At 38.7% G+C, this 20,544-nt stretch overlaps 1 protein-coding gene across 1 annotated transcript in view; it reads right to left on the reverse strand.

Annotated features, from left to right (window-relative positions):
- Positions 1–20,544, reverse strand: part of LOC126249681 (transmembrane emp24 domain-containing protein 1) — a 52,673-nt gene that overhangs the window by 3,910 nt on the left and 28,219 nt on the right. Inside the window, exons 4-5 of the mRNA XM_049951360.1 lie at positions 13,478–13,645; positions 9,925–10,040 (exon numbers count right to left, since the gene is read on the reverse strand). Of these exons, the coding sequence (XP_049807317.1) occupies positions 9,966–10,040; positions 13,478–13,645 (243 nt within the window). The 3' untranslated portion in view covers positions 9,925–9,965. The remainder of the gene's footprint in view (positions 1–9,924; positions 10,041–13,477; positions 13,646–20,544) is intronic.

Raw genomic sequence — 20,544 nt, forward strand, 5'->3', positions numbered from 1 at the left:
GCAGTATTTGTGTTTGCTCATCATTTAACGCTGGATGCTTAGTAAACAATTATATGAAAAGATAATAATATCACACATACAAAGAGAGCAATTCCTCATAAAAGATCATAACCTTTATAGATTCACATTATGTGACCCAAAATACAGAAAGACACTAGTCAGGTAAGTTACAAGCCAACATACTGAACCATCATTGTGTTCTCGTAGCAATCTACACTGAAAAGCAAACACATACTTAAATTTTTTGTCCAGTATGTTGAGCATGATGTTTCAGGATGCATATACTAATGTATATGTACCACAGCTTCCACTAATGCCATTGCCACACCAGGAATCAAAACTATTACACCCAACCTGTCTTTGAAGACACAAATGTAAATACCGTATTTACTCGAATCTAAGCCGCACTTTTTTTCCATTTTTGTAATCTGAAAAACCGCCTGCGGCTTAGAATCGAGTGCAAAGCAAGTGGAAGTTCTGAAAAATGTTGGTAGGTGCCACCACAACTAACTTCTGCCGTCGAATATATGTAGCGCGACAGAGGCATGCTTTGTAGGCACAAAGATAAATACTGTCGCCAAAACCTCTGCGCCGGGGGGGGGGGGGGGGGGGGGGGGGGGGGGGGGGGGAAGGTGGAAGACGAGCTTTTTTTTCTCTGCCCGAGTTTCGACCACTGCATTTTCATACATTATCCAAGGAAGTAAATACAAATTCCGTATTGTTCATCTTTGAATGTAGCACAATTTCAATTTACTGCGAAAATCCGACTGGCAAGACTGTTTGGGATGTTTGTCAATATGGCCAACTCTACGTTCTGAATTTTTTCCTACTTGTGAGAAGAGATGGTTTCTGGTAGGAACCTGATGAAATGTGAATCACATGCAGTATTCTCTTCACCATAAGAATAATACGAATATAAACATTTTGCCATGTATTCTTTGTGTTTGCTGCTATCTCATTTAAATCCTGTCTGCCCAATAAACTACAAACTAGAGTGAGGCAACAGCAAACGCGGAAGAATATACGTATCGTGTCATGTTTATATTCGTATTATTCTTATGCCTAGTAGTGATACAGTCAGAAATGAAAGCATGGCAACTGACTAGATTTATAAATCTAAGATGATGACTAATTGCTGTGCAGAATTTGATGTACTAAAGAAGCGGCCGCAAAGATTTTCAAACGGAGAAAAATTTTCGCCTAACTCTCGTTCAGAACATGTTCTATCATACACAGTCTATTATTTGGTTCTTGTTGATCATTATCAAAGAAAGCAGCAGTGTAAGTAACAACAAATAGCAGTCTTTTGCCATTGTTTCGCTAATGAGACAATTCCTCTCTTCTTTTTATTGTAAGCGGTGGTAGCGCGTACAAAAGCAAGCCATGCCGCTAGCGGCGACAGGCCGTAAACACGCACTATCAGAATGCGACGAACAATGCATGACTCAGTACAGTAATGCATTTTCAGCTTAGAGTGACGTATACACCTATAACAAAGAAAACGGCACTTATCAGATCGAAGCAAAATCAGCAATCGATTCAAACCGGACGAAGCAAGTGAAAAAGGAAGGGTACTCGTATAAATACGGACGGAGCGCGTGACGCATAGCAATGGGTACCTGATAAAGCTTAACTGCTAAGCTTACGACTCGAACCAAACTACTATAGCTGTATCGTCATTCATTCGACGTAAATTGTGTCTCATATGACAATGGACCAACTTTGTTTCGATTTGGAGGTGCAGCCTAAAACTTTTCTCCCCCCCCCCCCCCCCCCCCCCCCCTTGAATTTCGAGTCTCAAATGTCAGGTGCGGCTTAGATTCGGGAAATTTTTTTTCCCTTTATTTCGAGTCTCATTTTTCAGGTGCGGCTTAGATTCAAGTAAATACGGTAGTAACAACTTAAGCTGAAAGATCATCGTTATAAAAACAGAGGTGAATAGTGTGGTCTTTTCAAAGTAGCTGCATTTATGTTTATGTATGTAATTCCAATACATCTGAATGTGAGCAGATTATCACTAGCCCTAGCTGACTGTTTGTATACTTTATAGAAGTACCATGTTTCTACACATTTGTCAATAGCTTCACTCACTGCATATCCCTGGGGCTCTCCTTCATGATGGGTTTATGTAACAAAAATGTGAGTAAGCTGACGAGTATTGCCAAATGATGGCATAATATCTCTGTATGCCTGTGCCGGATACACTCTACACACGTTAAGTACCACCTGCAGTAAACTCATACTATATAACCATGTCATTGTGTCACACTGTTGCCTTGGCACCTTTTAGCACACACATTATCAACTTGCCTCATGTTGTTTAAAGAATTTTGAAGATCCCTTAACTTACTGACAGGAGTGTATTTGTGGTGCTACACACATAATCCACATCACAAGGCACTAAGTTTGCAACCCTCTGAACTAATGTATGAAATCTCAAGATTTCACACAACATTCCAGCAGAATTACAGAACTGCTTATTTCTCAAATTTCAAGCTGGCTTTACTGCTCAGCAAATCGGACTAGCATCCCTGGGTAGGATATGGCACACAGAATAACCTGACTCAAGATTAAATTTTTAGTTTAGGGGTTTATTACTCAACTATCTTGTTAATAACAGCATTCTGCTAGAAAAAATTCAAATGGCTCTGAGTACTATGGGAATTAACATCTGAGGTCATCAGTACCTTAGAACTACTTAAACCTAACTAACCTAACAACCTCACACACATCAATGCCCGAGGCAGGATTCGAACCTGCAACCGTAGCGGTCGCATGGTTCCAGACTGAAGCACCCAGAACCACTCAGCATTCTGCTAGAAGCTTTAAATATTTATACACTGAAGTCAATCCACATGCATATATCTGCATGGATATGCACATACCAAAACAGACTTCATCGACTGAAAGTTATCGTAAAATTTAAAGAATCATCAAACAACATCTCCAAGTAGCCTAGACAGGTGAGTGGTAAATGCTGATGGTAGGTAGTATGTTGAAAACCACATGAGGTCACGCATCACACTAGCCAGCAGGGCACCATTCAGGCTGATAGGTGATGTGGTCTCTTCAAGGGGATGTTTGTGTAACCATGAATGAGGTTCCTGAAATGTCTGCCATTCCCTCTCACAGATAAACAAATACACATATACTGTCAAACGTCGTGCATCAGTGACACTGCCTAAAGGTACCTCCAGGTCACCTGCATCTCCATGAATAAAATGCTCCAACCCTTCACTCCCCAACTCAGTTAAATGAAAACTCAAGGGGCACAAATGAGCCTCCCCCTCCCAAAGTCACCACACCTCAATCCAACTGGGCACACATGAGTTACCATTGAGTGAGTGTACTTAACTTTCAACAATCTCCAGGAACCGAGAATGGCAGCGGTCACAGATCAAGATTGCTCCCTGGCACTTTCCAGTATCTCATGGAGGGAGGAGGAGATTAGTGTTTAACGTCCCGTCGACAACGAGGTCATTAGAGACGGAGCGCAAGCTCGGGCGAGGGAAGGATGGGGAAGGAAATCGGTCGTGCCCTTTCAAAGGAACCATCCCGGCATGTGCCTGCAGCGATTTAGGGAAATCACGGAAAACCTAAATCAGGATGGCCGGAGACGGGTTTGAACCGTCGTCCTCCCGAATGCGAGTCCAGTGTGCTAACCACTGCGCCACCTCGCTCGGTGTATCTCATGGAGTGCATGATATGATGTATCCAGGGTGTATACGTGGACAAGGACAAAAAATTCCCAGATTTCCTGGTTAAAAATGCACTTTCTCCCGGGTAAAACACATTTTTTTCATGTTAAGTCACAGTTCCCTCGGAACTGCAAAACTTATCAATCCTTTGAATGGTTATGGTTTTATACACGGGCGTAGAATTTCCCGGCACTTCAGAAAACGAAACTCAGGAAAAGACATGTTTTGGAAATATTTTCGATGTGCAGCAACATGTACGCTGCGTATTTCCGTATTACGAAAGTAAACATTCGAATTCCACCAAACACCGTATGTTACTTCTCAAATAATTGAAATCGAGATTGCGATGCGCTTTTGTAAGCCAGTCATAGCTCATGTCACGTGATCTCGCCAGCCAATGACAGCGGATATTCAGAGAGCATAGGAAACGTGATGTAGTCAGCCAACAGCAACATCATTGGTAAGTAGCACGAACACACAAACAGGGAAAGTTAATATTTTAAATTAATATACGTAGTGTTGCTACAAGAAAAACAAAGCTTTCACATATAATATTGGTCACTAAGGATAATAAGCTGCAAGAGAAGCTAAGCTTTCACATATAACATTGATCTTTTTTGCGCATGTTACACTTTAAGATATATCACACAAATGTGCCAGTAACATTTTTAATAATGACATAAATGTCGGATCTTCAGGGTTCGAAATTCTTCTAAATGGCTCATCTTCAAAGAATTTATTTTTAAATGAGAGTCAAACGTTCTGTGATTTAGGAAATACATGGTACATTCTCGCACATAGTTCAACTTACGTAAAAGGATATTTACTTTGAAAGTAACGTTTTTCAAATCACCATTCGCAATATTTTCCTGCAACCTGTTAAAAATAGGTTCGTTTTAGCAGTTGCCAGAGAGCGCATATAACAGGCGACACCGCGTTTGCGCAGCTACCATGATGCAGGAAGCCCATATGTACAGTCGTGGACAAAACGAGCGAGACCCCTCGCCTTTTCGTTATGCTGATCCGCACAGCTTTAAAGTCTGCTACACAGCATAACAGGCAAGGCGATGAAGTGCTACCAACATACTATGCACAAGCGTGAAATTGAAAAAAAATTCGAAATTTGTCAGTCTGTTTTCAATCATGTGTAAGACTATATTAATACTGATTGGTGTGTTAACAACAACACCTAAATATAAGATATAAATGAAAGAAGAAACGCTAATTAGTACGAACTGTACTAATAAAAATGAATTTCAGCTTATCGAGATGACATAACTGTTTTAGTAAGGCAAAGTACCCCAGATCGTTACGAATTTGAAAAATATTATGCGCATTCGGCCCCGAAATGATCTGTGTCAATGTTCAGACCAGTCATACAGGATTACCATTGCTGACCTACCATGAAAGTGTGCAAATTTAGCAATGCGTGAAGATTCATAACGAAATTCAGTGAAAAATCATTCAGTGCCACACTTAAGTGAATTCAATTATTGACAAAAGCGGTAAAAGTAGGCAGTAACAAGTATGAAATTGTACAAGAGATTCATATCGACATCCATAGAGCTCCGGTACAGAATAAAGGTAGCAATAAAACGTATTGGGGGCGCGAGAACTTCTTAAAATTCCTTTACTGATAGTCTATCTGCCTCCAACGACATTAGAATCGAAAACAAACCAGACCACCCTTGCAGCAGCAAACACCTTTCACTACGCTAGCAGACAACCCAGGCAAATAGCCCTCTATTATTACCTCAGACATGAATAATCCGGCAATTTCGCAATGAAACTGGCAAAATGATCTGGATTTTCTGTTGCATAGAGCTTTCTGGACTCAAAAACATGAATTGTCCACCTTTATGTCACCGCTTATGTGGCAATCATCCGGGATGTTTATCGAAATAACAAAAACCTGTTATTAGCAAGTAAATTTAGTAAGAAAATTCTGCATCACCCCAGGAAATAAACGGTGACGCAGCCGCCAAACGTATTCTACAATGTTTCGAATTCTGCATTAGACGTGCCACAGCCAAAAAACGTTCAGTACACGAAGTGTTCCTTAAGGTAGCTAGTAATGGGAATGCTCGCACATTTAAAACGCGGTGGAATTAATAGCAGGATCGGAATTACCACGTGTATAGGCAAATGGATTTTATTTGCATTCCAGTAAACGTGATTTGGATCTAAAGCATAGCTACGATTAGTATGCTGATGTATTGACTGCAACTGGAACATTTCGAATAAAGAGTAGGGGAAATTATTATGCGGCTCTCATCTTCAGTAACTGTGGTAACTATTTTCGTTGTTAGGATTTTGTCACATAAATCGGTAAAAATGGAACTAGTCTCACTTTCATGACCGTATATCTGTCTACCCAACCCTTAAAACCCGTTTGCCTCTAGTACGAGTGGACATAATAAGCGGAAATGTATCACACTTCCTGCGGTTTACGGTTCCTTGGTGGTGTAAAAAAGAAAGCTATGTCAACGCAATCTAATGACACGGCCGTTTATATAAAGAAAAGTTATGCGAAAGGTCAAAAAATGGCTCTAAGAACTATGCCACCAAACTGCTTAGGTCATCAGTCCTCTAGATCTAGAACTACTTCAACCTACCCAACCTAACACACATCCATTCCCAGGGAAGGATTCGAACTGAAGGTCCAAGGAGCCGCGCGGTCCGTGATATGACGCCGTTGAGCGTACTGCTAACACGTGCCAGCAAGCTGTGAATATCATCTGGTGTTGCTAAAAAGTTATTCACTTCTGGTGACTGATTTTCTGCGCAGTTCATTTAAAAAAGAATTACTAAAATATATTTGATGTTAGGGAAGAGGGAGGACGCCTAATTCATTTCCCCTTGTCTTTATTCATGATGTTAGATTAGCAATCTGAGCATACGTACTATCCATAACCACACTTTAGATCCAAGTCATAGTCACAGATATGCAAATACAACACATTCTCTTATACTTGAGGTATTTCGTTTCCCACGAAGTGGTGGCAGACGATGCTGTGGCGTCTTAGAAGCACGATTTTCTCCAGTGCTAGCTACCTCAGCACATCAGCTGAGCGAACTTGCATAGTATGTTGGTAGCACTTCGGCGCCTTGCCTGTTATGCTGTGTAGCAGACTTCAAGGCTGTGCGGATCAGCATAACGAAAAGGCAAGGAGTCTCGCTCGTTTTGTCCACAGCTGTACATATGTGTAAAACATTAAAAGATTATACATTATGTCATAAAAGAAACAAGACATCAGAGGATACTTCAAGAGCATCAGAATTTCGTGAACCATACTAAAATGTGCACATTTAAAGTGCATACTTAGAGTGCACATATGAATGCCCAGACTCCCAATGACATAGACCTCGACCCGATATTAAGCTTTTCAGTTGTGTTTTCAGGATGTAAATTGTCTTGGATCACCAGTACTGTATTACCTCATGTTTGGTTCTTTATTATGGCATAATGTCATACGTGCTAGAAAATGAAAACATGCACTTGGAATGTAGCGAACAGTTGAAACTAGGCAGTACTGTGGAATTAAATATTTTGTTTCAAATACATTTACTGCCTCTACAGAAAAGGTTAATAAAAATCAAATTTCTTTAGCAAACAGACAAAAATAACTTCATTGTTCTGCAAGGTGATTAATGATTGACTGTCAGAAAAGTGGAAATAAAGTAAAATCTAAAATAAATAGCATATTTTAGCGTTCCGTAATTATGTAAATGTATTTTAATTCACTTGGTAGCTCCCGGCCACAGATATCCGTTTTGTTTTCATTTGATGTGAGAGTAAACGAAGGGGAAGACTGCTCTGCGCATCAGCCCCGGATATACGATATTTGCTTACTAGGTCAATACTAAAAAACTAGAATTTTCAAAAATATGTTCATCTTGTAGTGCACATCTTTCTGAAAAGTCAGAAACATAAAACATATGTGTTTGAGGAAATGTAGGATATGTTATTTGGTCTTAAGTGCGCCAAAGTGCAGTGCCACGCCTCTTCATACAGCATTCTTCTATCGCACATCACTGTATTTTGCTCTGTGGAATTAAAACGTGAATATTTTATAATGGATGCCATCAAACTATATTCAGCACAGTGGAAATTGAAAAGTCCTGTGGTGCCTCTCCTGCTCCCAGTCGGCCGGTTTGAGAGCCTGCCCCTTTTTCAAAAAAAATTCACAATTAATAGCGGATGGGATTATTTGTAATTGGGAGAACAAGAACTCTTCAGAAAATTTGCATTCTTTATGGCCTATTAGTTAATAACTTGCTGCTTTGTGTGACATAAAATTAAATGTAGGATACCTAAAATAAATAAAGACAAGAGACAAACAAGAAAGTACACATTTCTTCAATCCTTAGCTCCTAGCATTTTTTCCTCTCTAATCTTGCTACAGCTTTACATGGCATGCTTTCCTTTCTGCGAAAGGATCTATTACCTCATCAAAGTTCATCAAATGTTTTGCTACATGAAAAACTGAAATGTTGTTATCTAATACTGAAAAAGCAGTTAATACACGATACCCAATGCTGGTGTGGTTTCTCGATCTGATTATGTCTATTTTGTCACTGTCTGCTAGGTAAAACAAAATAGGCCTTTCTAATATTGCAGCAATTTTGTAACACACACCAAATAAACGAGACTGCACAAATTGTCATTTTTATAACTCGACAGAATATAATTCATGAAGTACGATTATCAAATACCTATTAGGCCTTCAACAAGCAAAAAGCTTTATGTTAGGAAATAGTTTCACATTTCACTCATACGCACCAATTTGTCAAGCATGAGATCGAAAAGTAGTATTACGAAATTTTTATATAAATTTGGAATTGTCTTATTCTTCCATAATTTGTGTGATTCCCCATTTCTTTTCCTTCCTCTTTCTAACAAACAATCTTTTCATCGCCAATTCCTGCCATTGTCAAAATTTGTTTGCCGATTAACTTCACTAATCCTGCCAGGTTTAGTTATCCCGCGATTATTCTCCGGTTGGGCGTTGTTACATGTTCTTACAACACGTTTCCTATGTTGAATAGAACTTAAGCGGCTGCTAGCCGGGGACTGTAGAACTGGTCCTTACTAGTGGCCAAAAATTTTCTGTCAAAATTTCATTTTCTTAGATACACTGAGAAGATAATAAGTGATCTTTCTTACTTGTTATTCCTGTTAGTTGTTTATTTCCATTCCGGTAGTCTGAATCTATGGATTTTGCTAGTAATTATAACTTTGATCATTCACAAACCCAATCAACCACATAATCAGACAGCGATTGGCATTCATCCGTTCAGCTTTACTCTGCTCAGCTTGTATAGCCCCATCCCCTTTTGTCTGCAGAAAGTTTGTTTCTAGAGACTACGAGGATTCTCCTGACAGAGACATCACGTACACTATGCACGCATTCAAAAATGTTCAAAAACCAACAGTAATGCATTTCAAAATCATATGAACAATCGATAGACCAACATGCGCTGGATGTTAGGCACTTTGTGAAACAAGTTTTTTTTTCCCCCCTTAAGAATATGAATTTGGCGCCCCCTTTTCCCGGTAGCATCTAGCTGCTTGTTGCGATTGCTTGTACAGCCAACAGCCACATTCCTGTATCCAACTGCATATGCGCATGAGCCCACTCATAACTGCTAAAACGAATCTAATGTAAACAGTTGTGACTTCATGCTCATCAAAGGCAATTTGTTGTTACAAAGCACTGCGTAGTCTTCCTAAGCCTTTGACACATTTTGCTGTTGGCAGATGCTTGTATGAGCACTCTGTGTCGTTGTCGTATATGGCGCATTTCCTTTGCAATTTAAGTTATTTTCATTTTCTTCTCTCGTTTATGTTTTACAGGATTTCTGCAGTAGTGGGATACAGTAATATCCTTTGTTAGAGTATCGGTTCTTACCAGTCAACATTGCAATAATGTAACTGAAAACTAAAACAATGGCAAATTCCCAGAATTCTAAAAAAATTTCCAGGTTTTCCCCGGTTTTCTCCCGCACGAAAAAATTCCCGGGTTTTTCCCGGATCTCCAGGTTGTCCTGGGTTGTACACCCTGTGTATTGGTATTATAAACAGGGCAAAAATGGGGTGTAGTAAAACTACTCATGAGCTAGCTTAGTTGCTCATGAGTGAATCCAGAAAATGTTACTGTGGGAGTGAAGGAGTGTCTGTAATCCACTAACATACAATTATTTCAAGAGAAGCAGTATTACTCACCAAAAGAAATGTTGGAGCAGCACACATGGAAAGCAAGGAATTCAAGAAGAATAAACCTTTTTCCATATTTGATGTAGGCAGGATTTGTCATCAAAGAGGCTCTTCACCATAACAACCTGAAAAAATAATAACAAAATTTAACACAATTACATTAAATTTTTACAAAACTGGAAGACACAATATTTGTACCTAACAATTAACGTAGTAACCATTTCACCCTAAACAGTACACTTCAATTACAGTTATATGATGCAATAACAGATCAAATTTACGGATAACAAAGTCAAAAAAGCTGTTTAGCTATCTAGAAGGCTAAAGCTTCATGCCATGTCAATAACAGGATTGTCAGAGCTGGATAGTGGCCATGGCTCAAAATTTAAGAGAAGTTGCTAAGGAAGTACAGAAAAAAGCTTAAAGCACGGCAGCTGAAATAGAACATTTAGCTCTACTTCTGAATAATCTAACCTAACCTATCTGACTTCAGCAGCTTAACTATTGTGCCACTTCACTCAGCCTCCCTAGAAAGTTGTTTATAGCAAAATCTACCATATTTTTGAAGATTACATGGGTAAGAGATGCAAAGAAACAGCACCAATATATGTTTTAAGTAGCTAACACACACACGATTGTTGCTAATCAATAGTCTTGAGTTCCTGTGTTTCTGGATGTACTCTCATATTTGAAACATGTAGAGATCTTAAGTACCCTCTTAATCATGACTGTTTGCTAATGACACTGTTGTGTACAGGAAAGCGTCCTTGATGAATGACTGTAGGAGGATACAGGATGACTTGGTCAACCTGGATTTAGTCACAGATTTCTAGGAAAGTGTAGCTGCTATAAAGGACATACAGAATGCTTTGTGTGACCTATCCTTGAGTACTGCTAGAATGTTTGCAGACCTCACCATAGGAAACAGGCATATGCCATACATTCGTTAAGCCTAATTTAAAATTTGCCCGTCTTTCATGATGTAAAATGCGTCTCAGGTCTTATCTTATGTACGCCTTGATTTGTTGTTGATTTTAGTTAGACACTGCGAAATGTCTCAAGGACTATGCACATAACAATGAACTGCTTTCGACATCTATTTATGGTGGGCTGTGTTTTGATGAGCACGAAATCACAACTATTTACATTTCTAAAGGGCTCCGCAGACAAGCAACGGATCCCAGCAATCTGTCTCATGAGTGACCTATCTCTTTGTAGCTTGCTGGTGTGTAGGCAGATTGCAGTAGTTGGTCGCTGATCACTGTTGATTTGTGCTTGCAGTATGACTGCCTGGCTGGTTAGCAGCAGTGTGTGGTAACATGGCTGTGACTCAATTTCTCTATTTATCAAATGGGGTCGTGCAGTTTTATTTATATTCGAATTTCTTGTTAACCATGGACCACAGACTACTCCGAGAAATGAAGCGGAAGTGGAAGATTCCATTTGTATTAAGAAGTAACACAAAATACGCCCTCCAATTTTGCAATGATGAGCATTTTGAAGCTTGCACTACAGAAGTAAAAGTGATGGGAAGTTCGTAGCAGTAGTCACGATACAGTGGGTACAATCTTATGATTTTTGTGTTATTTATGAAATAATTATACACATTAGTAAAGTTCTTAACTTCAAAGCAGAATGACATACGTACCTACTGTAATGTTAAGAGGACTTTTAATTTTAAATGTTCAGCGCGAATCTATTATACAGTTATACTCAAGCCCTTGTCATTTCGTATAATCTAATTTTCCTCCATACAATGTATGATAAGAGGTGGTGTAATCAGTAGCGCTGCTATTCACAGCATCTCTATAGAAACATCAAGTAAATTGTGTAGGTCTAAAGATTGCGGTTAAACAATAAGACTAATGAATAAAAATAAAGATAATAAAAACAATAATAAATGTGAAACGAAATGTATTGATTTACACAACCCAATTGGCGGCAGAGGAAATGTAATATATTCTGTAAAGTAACCTAAAGTTCCCAAGAAAAGCATTTCAAAACAAGTTGCTTGGGACTTTCTGCTGGGCTACATATTCAAAATAAATGGAAGCTAAGCAAGGGACCAATGCTGTAGAGTACTTTCTGAAGCCAACACACAACGAAGTGTTGGTTCATTTCCATGACTATGCGAATAATATATGGTTGCTGCATATTTCTGTATCTGTAATACCTATGATAAAAAAAAATTGTGTCTGAAACCAGTAGAGAACCATTTTAATGTGGTGAAATGGTGTTTGTAGTTAAAGTTTTTGGGTAAATCACATTTAGATGTGACATAAGAAAGGAGGTCCACAAACAGAATACCTATTTCTATGAAAGAGAAATGCCACAAAGTAGGTCATCATTTAAACGCATTGTGAATAGTTCTTAAAAGTCATCTTTTAACTATGAAACATTCTAGAAATTTCACTGTCTTCATTCTCTTCTTGTGTTGCACCAAAATAATTGTGTGGTTATAAAAACTCTGGACATTCAGTAAACATTATGCAGAATACTTCAAAGTTGTAACATACTAAATTTTTAATGAATATAACCACTGTTGTGTTTGTTATAACTTTCCTTTTCTACTGTCATAGTTTGTACACTAACAATTCCAGTATATTCTTATAATAAGCAAAATCAGATGTGATTGGCATCAATACATCAGCTTGTTTTGTTTGTTGAATATCTTTGAAGCAAATGTTGAGTATTAAAGAGTTTCTATTCTCAGCTTGTTTTTTTCCTAGGGAAAAAAAAAAAAAAAAAAAAAAAAAAAACACAGGATCTATAAAGAGTGTAACTCATAAGTTGACCTTTCTGTGCTTACTCGCACTGAAATCAATTTCTTGTCACTGAATGGGAAACAATGTTCTCCTTCCTTTATTTAGAAAAGGGCATAAACTATACATTACAATTACAATAAAACATGTGATGTAGCTTCATCACTAACAGACTGATTGTTACATGAGGGATTTGTACTTCTTTTCTGATAGTTCCACGGAACTGCTCCTATAAGGAAAATTTGGACCACAGTCAAATCATGCTGATACAACTAAGTGAGGGAGTACTCCAATAATAAATAAAATAAGACATCATCAACATTATTTTTCGCCCTTAGATTCGATATTTGAATTTTATGCACTGTCAATTAGGTGAACAATACATAACACATTTATTATGAACAGTCACCATATCTCTCATTCATCTGAACGCTGATTTAGGCCAATCAAAACTGCCTCATGCTCATCCAAGTTTATATTTCCTGTTTAGTGTATTTCTAAACATTCCGTTTGTGAAAATTGTGTGATCAATAACTCTCTTAAGATAGAAATATTGACAAAGGCAGTACTGACATATAAAAACAATGGAAAATATATTAAAGTGGCTATACAGTTGTGATAATTACAACCATTCCAGAGTAATTCTAAATGAACATTTGTATAATTAGTAACATATTGATAAACAGCTTTAAATGTATTTTATCACTTTACACACAAATACAACTGTAAGGTGATCAGAAAATTTATTTGTGCAATAGAAAATGTACACTACTGAAACATTTATAACTGCATAAACATACCTGAATAAATCCAACCACAAGCATTACAATAATCTGTATAACAGACCAAACATTTACACGAACATAATTGCTCTCTGCTACATTTCGATCCCTTGCTTCAAATGCACGAGTTTGTTCTTGGAGATGCTGCACCTTCTTTAGATTTGAGCGAACTCTGAGTATTATTTGCTAGAAACACACAAAATAATATGTCAAGGATTAGAACTGAAGTGGAATTTTGTTTCTTTAACATTGTTACTCTATGTTTAAAATTATGTTTTACATAAATATACTATGTAATTCTCCATAATTACCACTATCTCTCTCTCTCTCTCTCTCTCTCTCTCTCTCTCTCTCTCTCTCTCTCTTGCCGCCCCCCCCCCCCCCCCGACTTCTACCTGAACACCAAAAAAGTGAAATGGTCCGTAAACAATCTTTTTCACAACTACATCATTAGTATGAGAATTTTGAAAATAATTTTCTTCACATGACTTGCAGTTAGGTTCCACTGTTTGTTACAGCTTAACCACAACATCTTCATTTCGTTTTTGCCTTGAAAATGGCAGTGTTCACCTATTGAAATATTGGTTGTTGTCAAAGGCATCATCTGGCTGCATTACCTTTGTCTGAACATTTTAGCAACTGTTCTGAGCATTAAGAAATGTTAAGAGACATATCTCGATGTTTAACTTCCAGTTAATCGGTAATTAGCAACAGATGCAACATGTGTCGTCATTAAGTTTAGCACAAACAGAACAGTCTCTGATATCCAGCTCATGGATGGTCTCGGATGTTCATTTAGTACTCTGACGTCCTCTTTCAACATACAGCGTTCAGTTTACATGTCCATAATGTTTCTCCTCATAATCTTTCTCTCTTGATAATAAGACTGTGTTCCTCTCCAACTACATCATTCTTCTGCATCTGAAACTCTGCATTATTACATGTTGTGCTTAATAAAAATACTGATTTTGATTGATGTATATTTTTGAGTGTGGTTTCAGTTGCCTGAGACTGCAGGCGTGTGTGTGTGTGTGTGTGTGTGTGTGTGTGTGTGTGTGTGTGTGTGTGTGTGTGTGTGTAACATTCTATGTTCAACTCCAATGTGTATTTAGCTACAATGCCACTGCCTTTTCCTCACTTGGCCAAGTATTTTCTCTACTTCGATAAAAACTTTACTGCAGCCATTACGTAGTTTTTCTTCAATTACTTAGCTGTCATGGTTATTTACTGAAATACATATACTATGGAATGAAGACTTCAGCACTACCGTGACCTGTCAATTTTATTTCAACTTTTTACCATTATTTCTTGTAACTGAGTCCCCCCTCCCCCCAAAAAATCAGCACTTTATATTCAATTCTTCTCCACCTTTAATAATTTTCAATTATTCTGTAATTAAGTTCCACATTACTGAACCCTCTTCTTAGTTCTCAATGTGTCTTGAAGTGAGTAAGTATACAGCCCATTTATAATAATCATACAATGTACAAGTTTAAGAACAACTACGTAAACAAAATTGTTGAAGCTTTTGTGGCCACTTGGGATCTTCAGCTGATGTTTAACAATTGTTAAACAAATGTTGGTGAAAGAACTTGAGACAAAAGTCAACAGGAAGCTGTCAAGTATGCAAACAAGAAAAATGTAGCTGTATAAAAATTTGAGCTGATATACTGATGTGTTTCATATTATAATGAATTGTCACGTGCATGATCCATGGAAGAAACAACAAACTAAATTATTTTTGTCTAGCTCCTGGGAGGTATCTGTCCTTTCCTATCTCTTTTAAATTCTTTTCTACTTTTTCCTTAACAATAAATTTTTGCATGGGACACTTCCTATCGTCACATATTCGTCTAACACTTATGAAACAGGTTTACCTCTCACAAATTCAGGCCAGCTACTATACAGAATTACAGAATTATTGGCATGATGACAATTTTTTAAGTGATGTCTCTTGTCTCAAATAGTGTCAAATATGTTTGAATACACAAGAACAAACAGCATGGCTCTGCATCACATGAACAATTTCTCACAAACTCAAGAACCATAAGCAGTGGCCATTAAGATAGATAGCAGTGCTGCATTATTAAGCAATAGTCCAGATGAGTTCTATTACATGGTAAAGCAAGGCTTCATTAACATACAACTGGCATGGATAATATGCAGATGTGAAACAATGATCATTTAGGGTGGAGTACCTATTTCATTTTTGTGGAAAAACAGCCCATCAAACAGGTGGAAACTGTTAGAAATAATACCTCACAAGCATATGTGGACTTTTGCACCCACTGTATACACTATATGATCAAAAGTATCCAGATACCTAGCTGAAAATAACTTACAAGTTCGTGGCACTCTCCATCGGTAATGCTGCAATTCAATATGGTGTTGGCCCACCCTTAGCCTTGATGATATCTTCCACTCTCACAGGCATACGTTCAATCAGGTGCTGGAAGGTTTCTTGGGGAATGGCAGCCCATTCTTCACGGACTGTTGCACTGAGGAGAGGTATTGATGTCGGTCGGTGAGGCCTGGTACAAAGTTGGAGTTCCAAGACATCCCAAAGGTGCTCTGTAGGATTCAGGTGAGGAGTCTCTGCAGGCCAGTCCATTACAGCGATGTTATTGTCATGTAACCACTCTGCCACAGGCCGTGCATTATGAACAGTGCTCAATCATGTTAAAACATGATCACACCATATCACCACCGCCTCTGAATTTTACTGTTGGCACTACACACGCTGGCACATGACATTCACCAGGCATTCGCCATACCCACACCCTGCCATCGGATCACCACATTGTATACCGTGATTCATCACTCCACACAACGTTTCTCCGCTGTCCAATCGTGCAATGTTTACGCTCCTTACACCAAGCGAGGCATTGCTTGGCATTTACCGGCGTGAGTTTTGGCTTATGAGCAGCCGCTTGACCATGAAATCCAAGTTTTCTCTCCTACCGCCGAACTGTCATAGTACTTGCAGTGGATCCTGACACAGTTTGCAATTCCTGTGTGATGGTCTGGATAGATGTCTGCCTAACACACATTACGATCCTATTCAACTGTCGGCTGTCTCTATCAGTCAACAGACGAGGTCGGCCTTTGCATTTTTGTATTGTACATGTTCCTTCACGTTTCCACTTTAGTATCACACCAAGAACAGTGGACCTAGGGATGTTTAGGAGTGTGAAAATCTCACATACACACGCATGACACAAGTGACACCCAATCACCTGACCACGTTCGAAGTCCATGAGTTCCGAGGAGTGCCCCATCCTGCTCTCTCACGATGGCTAATGACTAATGAGGTCGCTGATATGGATGGTTCAAATGGCTCTAGCACTACGGGACTTAACATCTTAGGTCATCAGTCCCGTAGAACTTAGAACTACTTAAACCTAACTAACCTAAGGACATCACACACATCCATGCCCGAGGCAGGATTCGAACCTGCGATCGCGCGGTTCCAGACTGTAGCGCCTAGAACCGCTCGGCCACCCTGGCCGGCCGCTGATATGGAGTACCTGGCAGTATGTGGAGGCACAATGCACCTAATATGAAAAACATTTGTTTTTGGGGGTGTCTGGATACTTTTGATCACATAGTGTATGTAGGGTAAGAAGGAAACAGAGGAAGGGAGTGCTTAACATTCCATCAATGACACAGTCGTTAGAAACAGAACACAAACTCTGATAGAGCAAGAATGGGGAAGCACGGAAGCCATATCCTTTTCACAGGAATTATTTTGGCACTCACCAACAACTCAGGGAACCCACAGAAAACCTAAATCAAGATGGCTGACAAGATAAAGATTTCAACCCCACAAAAATGAATGCAAATCCTGAGTTTTAAGCACAGCAGTTTGGGACTTGAAAGGCACTCCCAAGGGCACAGCATGCCAGGCAATAGAGGTTGATGGTACAGCTGATGGAAGCTGTCAGTGCAGAGTCATAGTATCACGTGCTGGCCATGTAGAGGCAAGAGGCAGCAAAGTTTTAGTACATCTGGAACTTATGCCATACTGGTCATCTGAGTACATGTGGCATTAGTATTTGTACCATGTTAACTATCTCATTGTATCATGGCAATTATACAATGTACAGACAAGCAAGATAAATCACTTTAAAGAATGTGATGTACTGAACATTTTGATGCCGTATATGTATCAGAATGATATGAATTTATTGAGTTTCATCAGGGTGAAGACATTTGTATGTCAAAAACCTTGAAAATTGGTGATTAACTAAGTTTGATACAGTAAAAATCAATGTTATATTAAAGAGTCTTGTGAAACATATCTTTTGAGGTACCTACTGTTGCTGACGACATAATATTGTGTTGATAAGATATGATTTTATTTAATTAAAAGTTTGATTACTGATCAATGAAGACAGTTACATCTAATAACAATGTGGCATCTGCTAGGATACAATCATACACACCACACACTATTTGTGAAATATACGTTTTAAATAATTTATTAGGTTATTTTAAGTCCATTAAGGTTTTAATTAGTGAAGTTCGGTGGCAGGAGGAACAAGACTTTTGGTCAGGTGATTACAGGGTTATAAATACAAAATCAAATAGGGGTAATGCAGGAGTAGGTTTAATAATGAATAAAAAATTAGGAGTGCGGGTTAGCTACTACAAACAGCATAGTGAACGCATTATTGTGGCCAAGATAGACACAAAGCCCATGCCTACTACAGTAGTACAAGTTTATATGCCAACTAGCTCTGCAGATGATGAAGAAATTGATGAAATGTATGACGAGATAAAAGAAATTATTCAGGTAGTGAAGGGAGACAAAAGTTTAATAGTCATGGGTGACTGGAATTCGTCAGTAGGAAAAGGGAGTGAAGGAAACATAGTAGGTGAATATGGATTGGGGGGAAGAAATGAAAGAGGAAGCCGCCCTGTAGAATTTTGCGCAGAACATAACTTAATCATAGCTAACACTTGGTTTAAGAATCATAAAAGAAGGCTGTATACATGGAAGAACCCTGGAGATACTAAAAGGTATCAGATAGCTAATATAATGGTAAGACACAGATTTAGGAACCAGGTTTTAAATTGTAAGACATTTCCAGGGGCAGATGTGGATTCTGACCACAATCTATTGGTTATGAACTGCAGATTAAAACTGAAGAAACTGCAAAAAGGTGGGAATTCAAGGAGATGGGACCTGGATAAACTGAAAGAAGCAGAGGTTGTAGAGAGTTTCAGGGAGAGCATAAGGGAACAATTGACAGGAATGGGGGAAAGAAATACAGTAAAAGAAGAATGGGTAGCTCTGAGGGATGAAGTAGTGAAGGCAGCAGAGGATCAAGTAGGTAAAAAGACGAGGGCTAATAGAAATCCTTGGGTAACAGAAGAAATATTGAATTTAATTGATGAAAGGAGAAAATATAAAAATGCAGTAAATGAAGGAGGCAAAAATAAATACAAACGTCTCAAAAATGAGATCGACAGGAAGTGCAAAATGGCTAAGCAGGGATGGCTAGAGGACAAATGTAAAGATGTAGAGGCTTGTCTCACTAGAGGTAAGATAGATACTGCCTACAGTAAAATTAAAGAGAACTTTGGAGAGAAGAGAACCACTTGTATGAATATCAAGAGCTCAGATGGCAACCCAGTTATAAGCAAAGAAGGGAAGGCAGAAAGGTGGAAGGCGTATATAGAGAGTGTATACAAGGGCGATGTACTTGAGGACAATATTATGGAAATGGAATAGGATGTAGATGAAGATGAAATGGGAGATAAGATACTGCGTGAAGAGTTTGACAGAGCACTGAAAGACCTGAGTCGAAACAAGGCCCCGGGAGCAGACAACATTCCATTAGAACTATTGATGGTCTTGGGAGAACCAGTCATGACAAAACTCTACCATCTGGTGAGCAAGATGTATGAGACAGGCGAAATACCCACAGACTTCAAGAAGAATATAATAATTCCAATCCCAAAGAAAGCAGGTGTTGTTGACAGATGTGAAAATTACCGAACTATCAGTTTAATAAGTCACAGCTGCAAAATACTAACGCGAATTCTTTACGGATGAATGGAAAAACTAGTAGAAGCGGACCTCGGGGAAGATCAGTTTGGATTCCGTAGAAATGTTGGAACACGTGAGGCAATACTCACCTTACGACTTATCTTAGAAGAAAGATTAAGAAAAGGCAAACCTACGTTTCTAGCATTTGTAGGCTTAGAGAAAGCTTTTGACAACGTTAACTGGAATACTCTCTTTCAAATTCTGAAGGTGGCAGGGGTAAAATACAGGGAGCGAAAGGCTATTTACAATTTGTACAGAAACCAGATGGCAGTTATAAGAGTTGAGGGGCATGAAAGGGAAGCAGCGGTTGGGAAAGGAGTGAGACAGGGTTGTAGCCTCTCCCCGATGTTATTCAAACTGTATATTGAGCAAGCAGTAAAGGAAACAAAAGAAAAATTCAGAGTAGGTATTAAAATTCATGGAGAAGAAGTAAAAACTTTGAGGTTCGCCGATGACATTGTCATTCTGTCAGAGACAGCAAAGGACTTGGAAGAGCAGTTGAACGGAATGGACAGTGTCTTGAAAGGAGGATATAAGATGAACATCAACAAAAGCAAAACGCGGATAATGGAATGTAGTCAAATTAAATCGGGTGATGCTGAGGGGATTAGATTAGGAAATGAGACACTTAAAGTAGTAAAGGAGTTTTGCTATTTGGGGAGTAAAATAACTGATGATGGTCGAAGTAGAGAGGATATAAAATGTAGACTGGCAATGGCAAGGAAATCGTTTCTGAAGAAGAGAAATTTGTTAACATCGAGTATAGATTTAAGCGTCAGGAAGTCGTTTCTGAAAGTATTTGTATGGAGTGTAGCCATGTATGGAAGTGAAACATGGACGATAACCAGTTTGGACAAGAAGAGAATAGAAGCTTTCGAAATGTGGTGCTACAGAAGAATGCTGAAGATAAGGTGTGTAGATCACGTAACTAATGAGGAGGTATTGAATAGGATTGGGGAGAAGAGAAGTTTGTGGCACAACTTGACTAGAAGAAGGGATCAGTTGGTAGGACATGTTTTGAGGCATCAAG

Source organism: Schistocerca nitens, chromosome 3 (assembly GCF_023898315.1).
Source record: "Schistocerca nitens isolate TAMUIC-IGC-003100 chromosome 3, iqSchNite1.1, whole genome shotgun sequence".
Classification (NCBI taxonomy): domain Eukaryota; kingdom Metazoa; phylum Arthropoda; class Insecta; order Orthoptera; family Acrididae; genus Schistocerca; species Schistocerca nitens.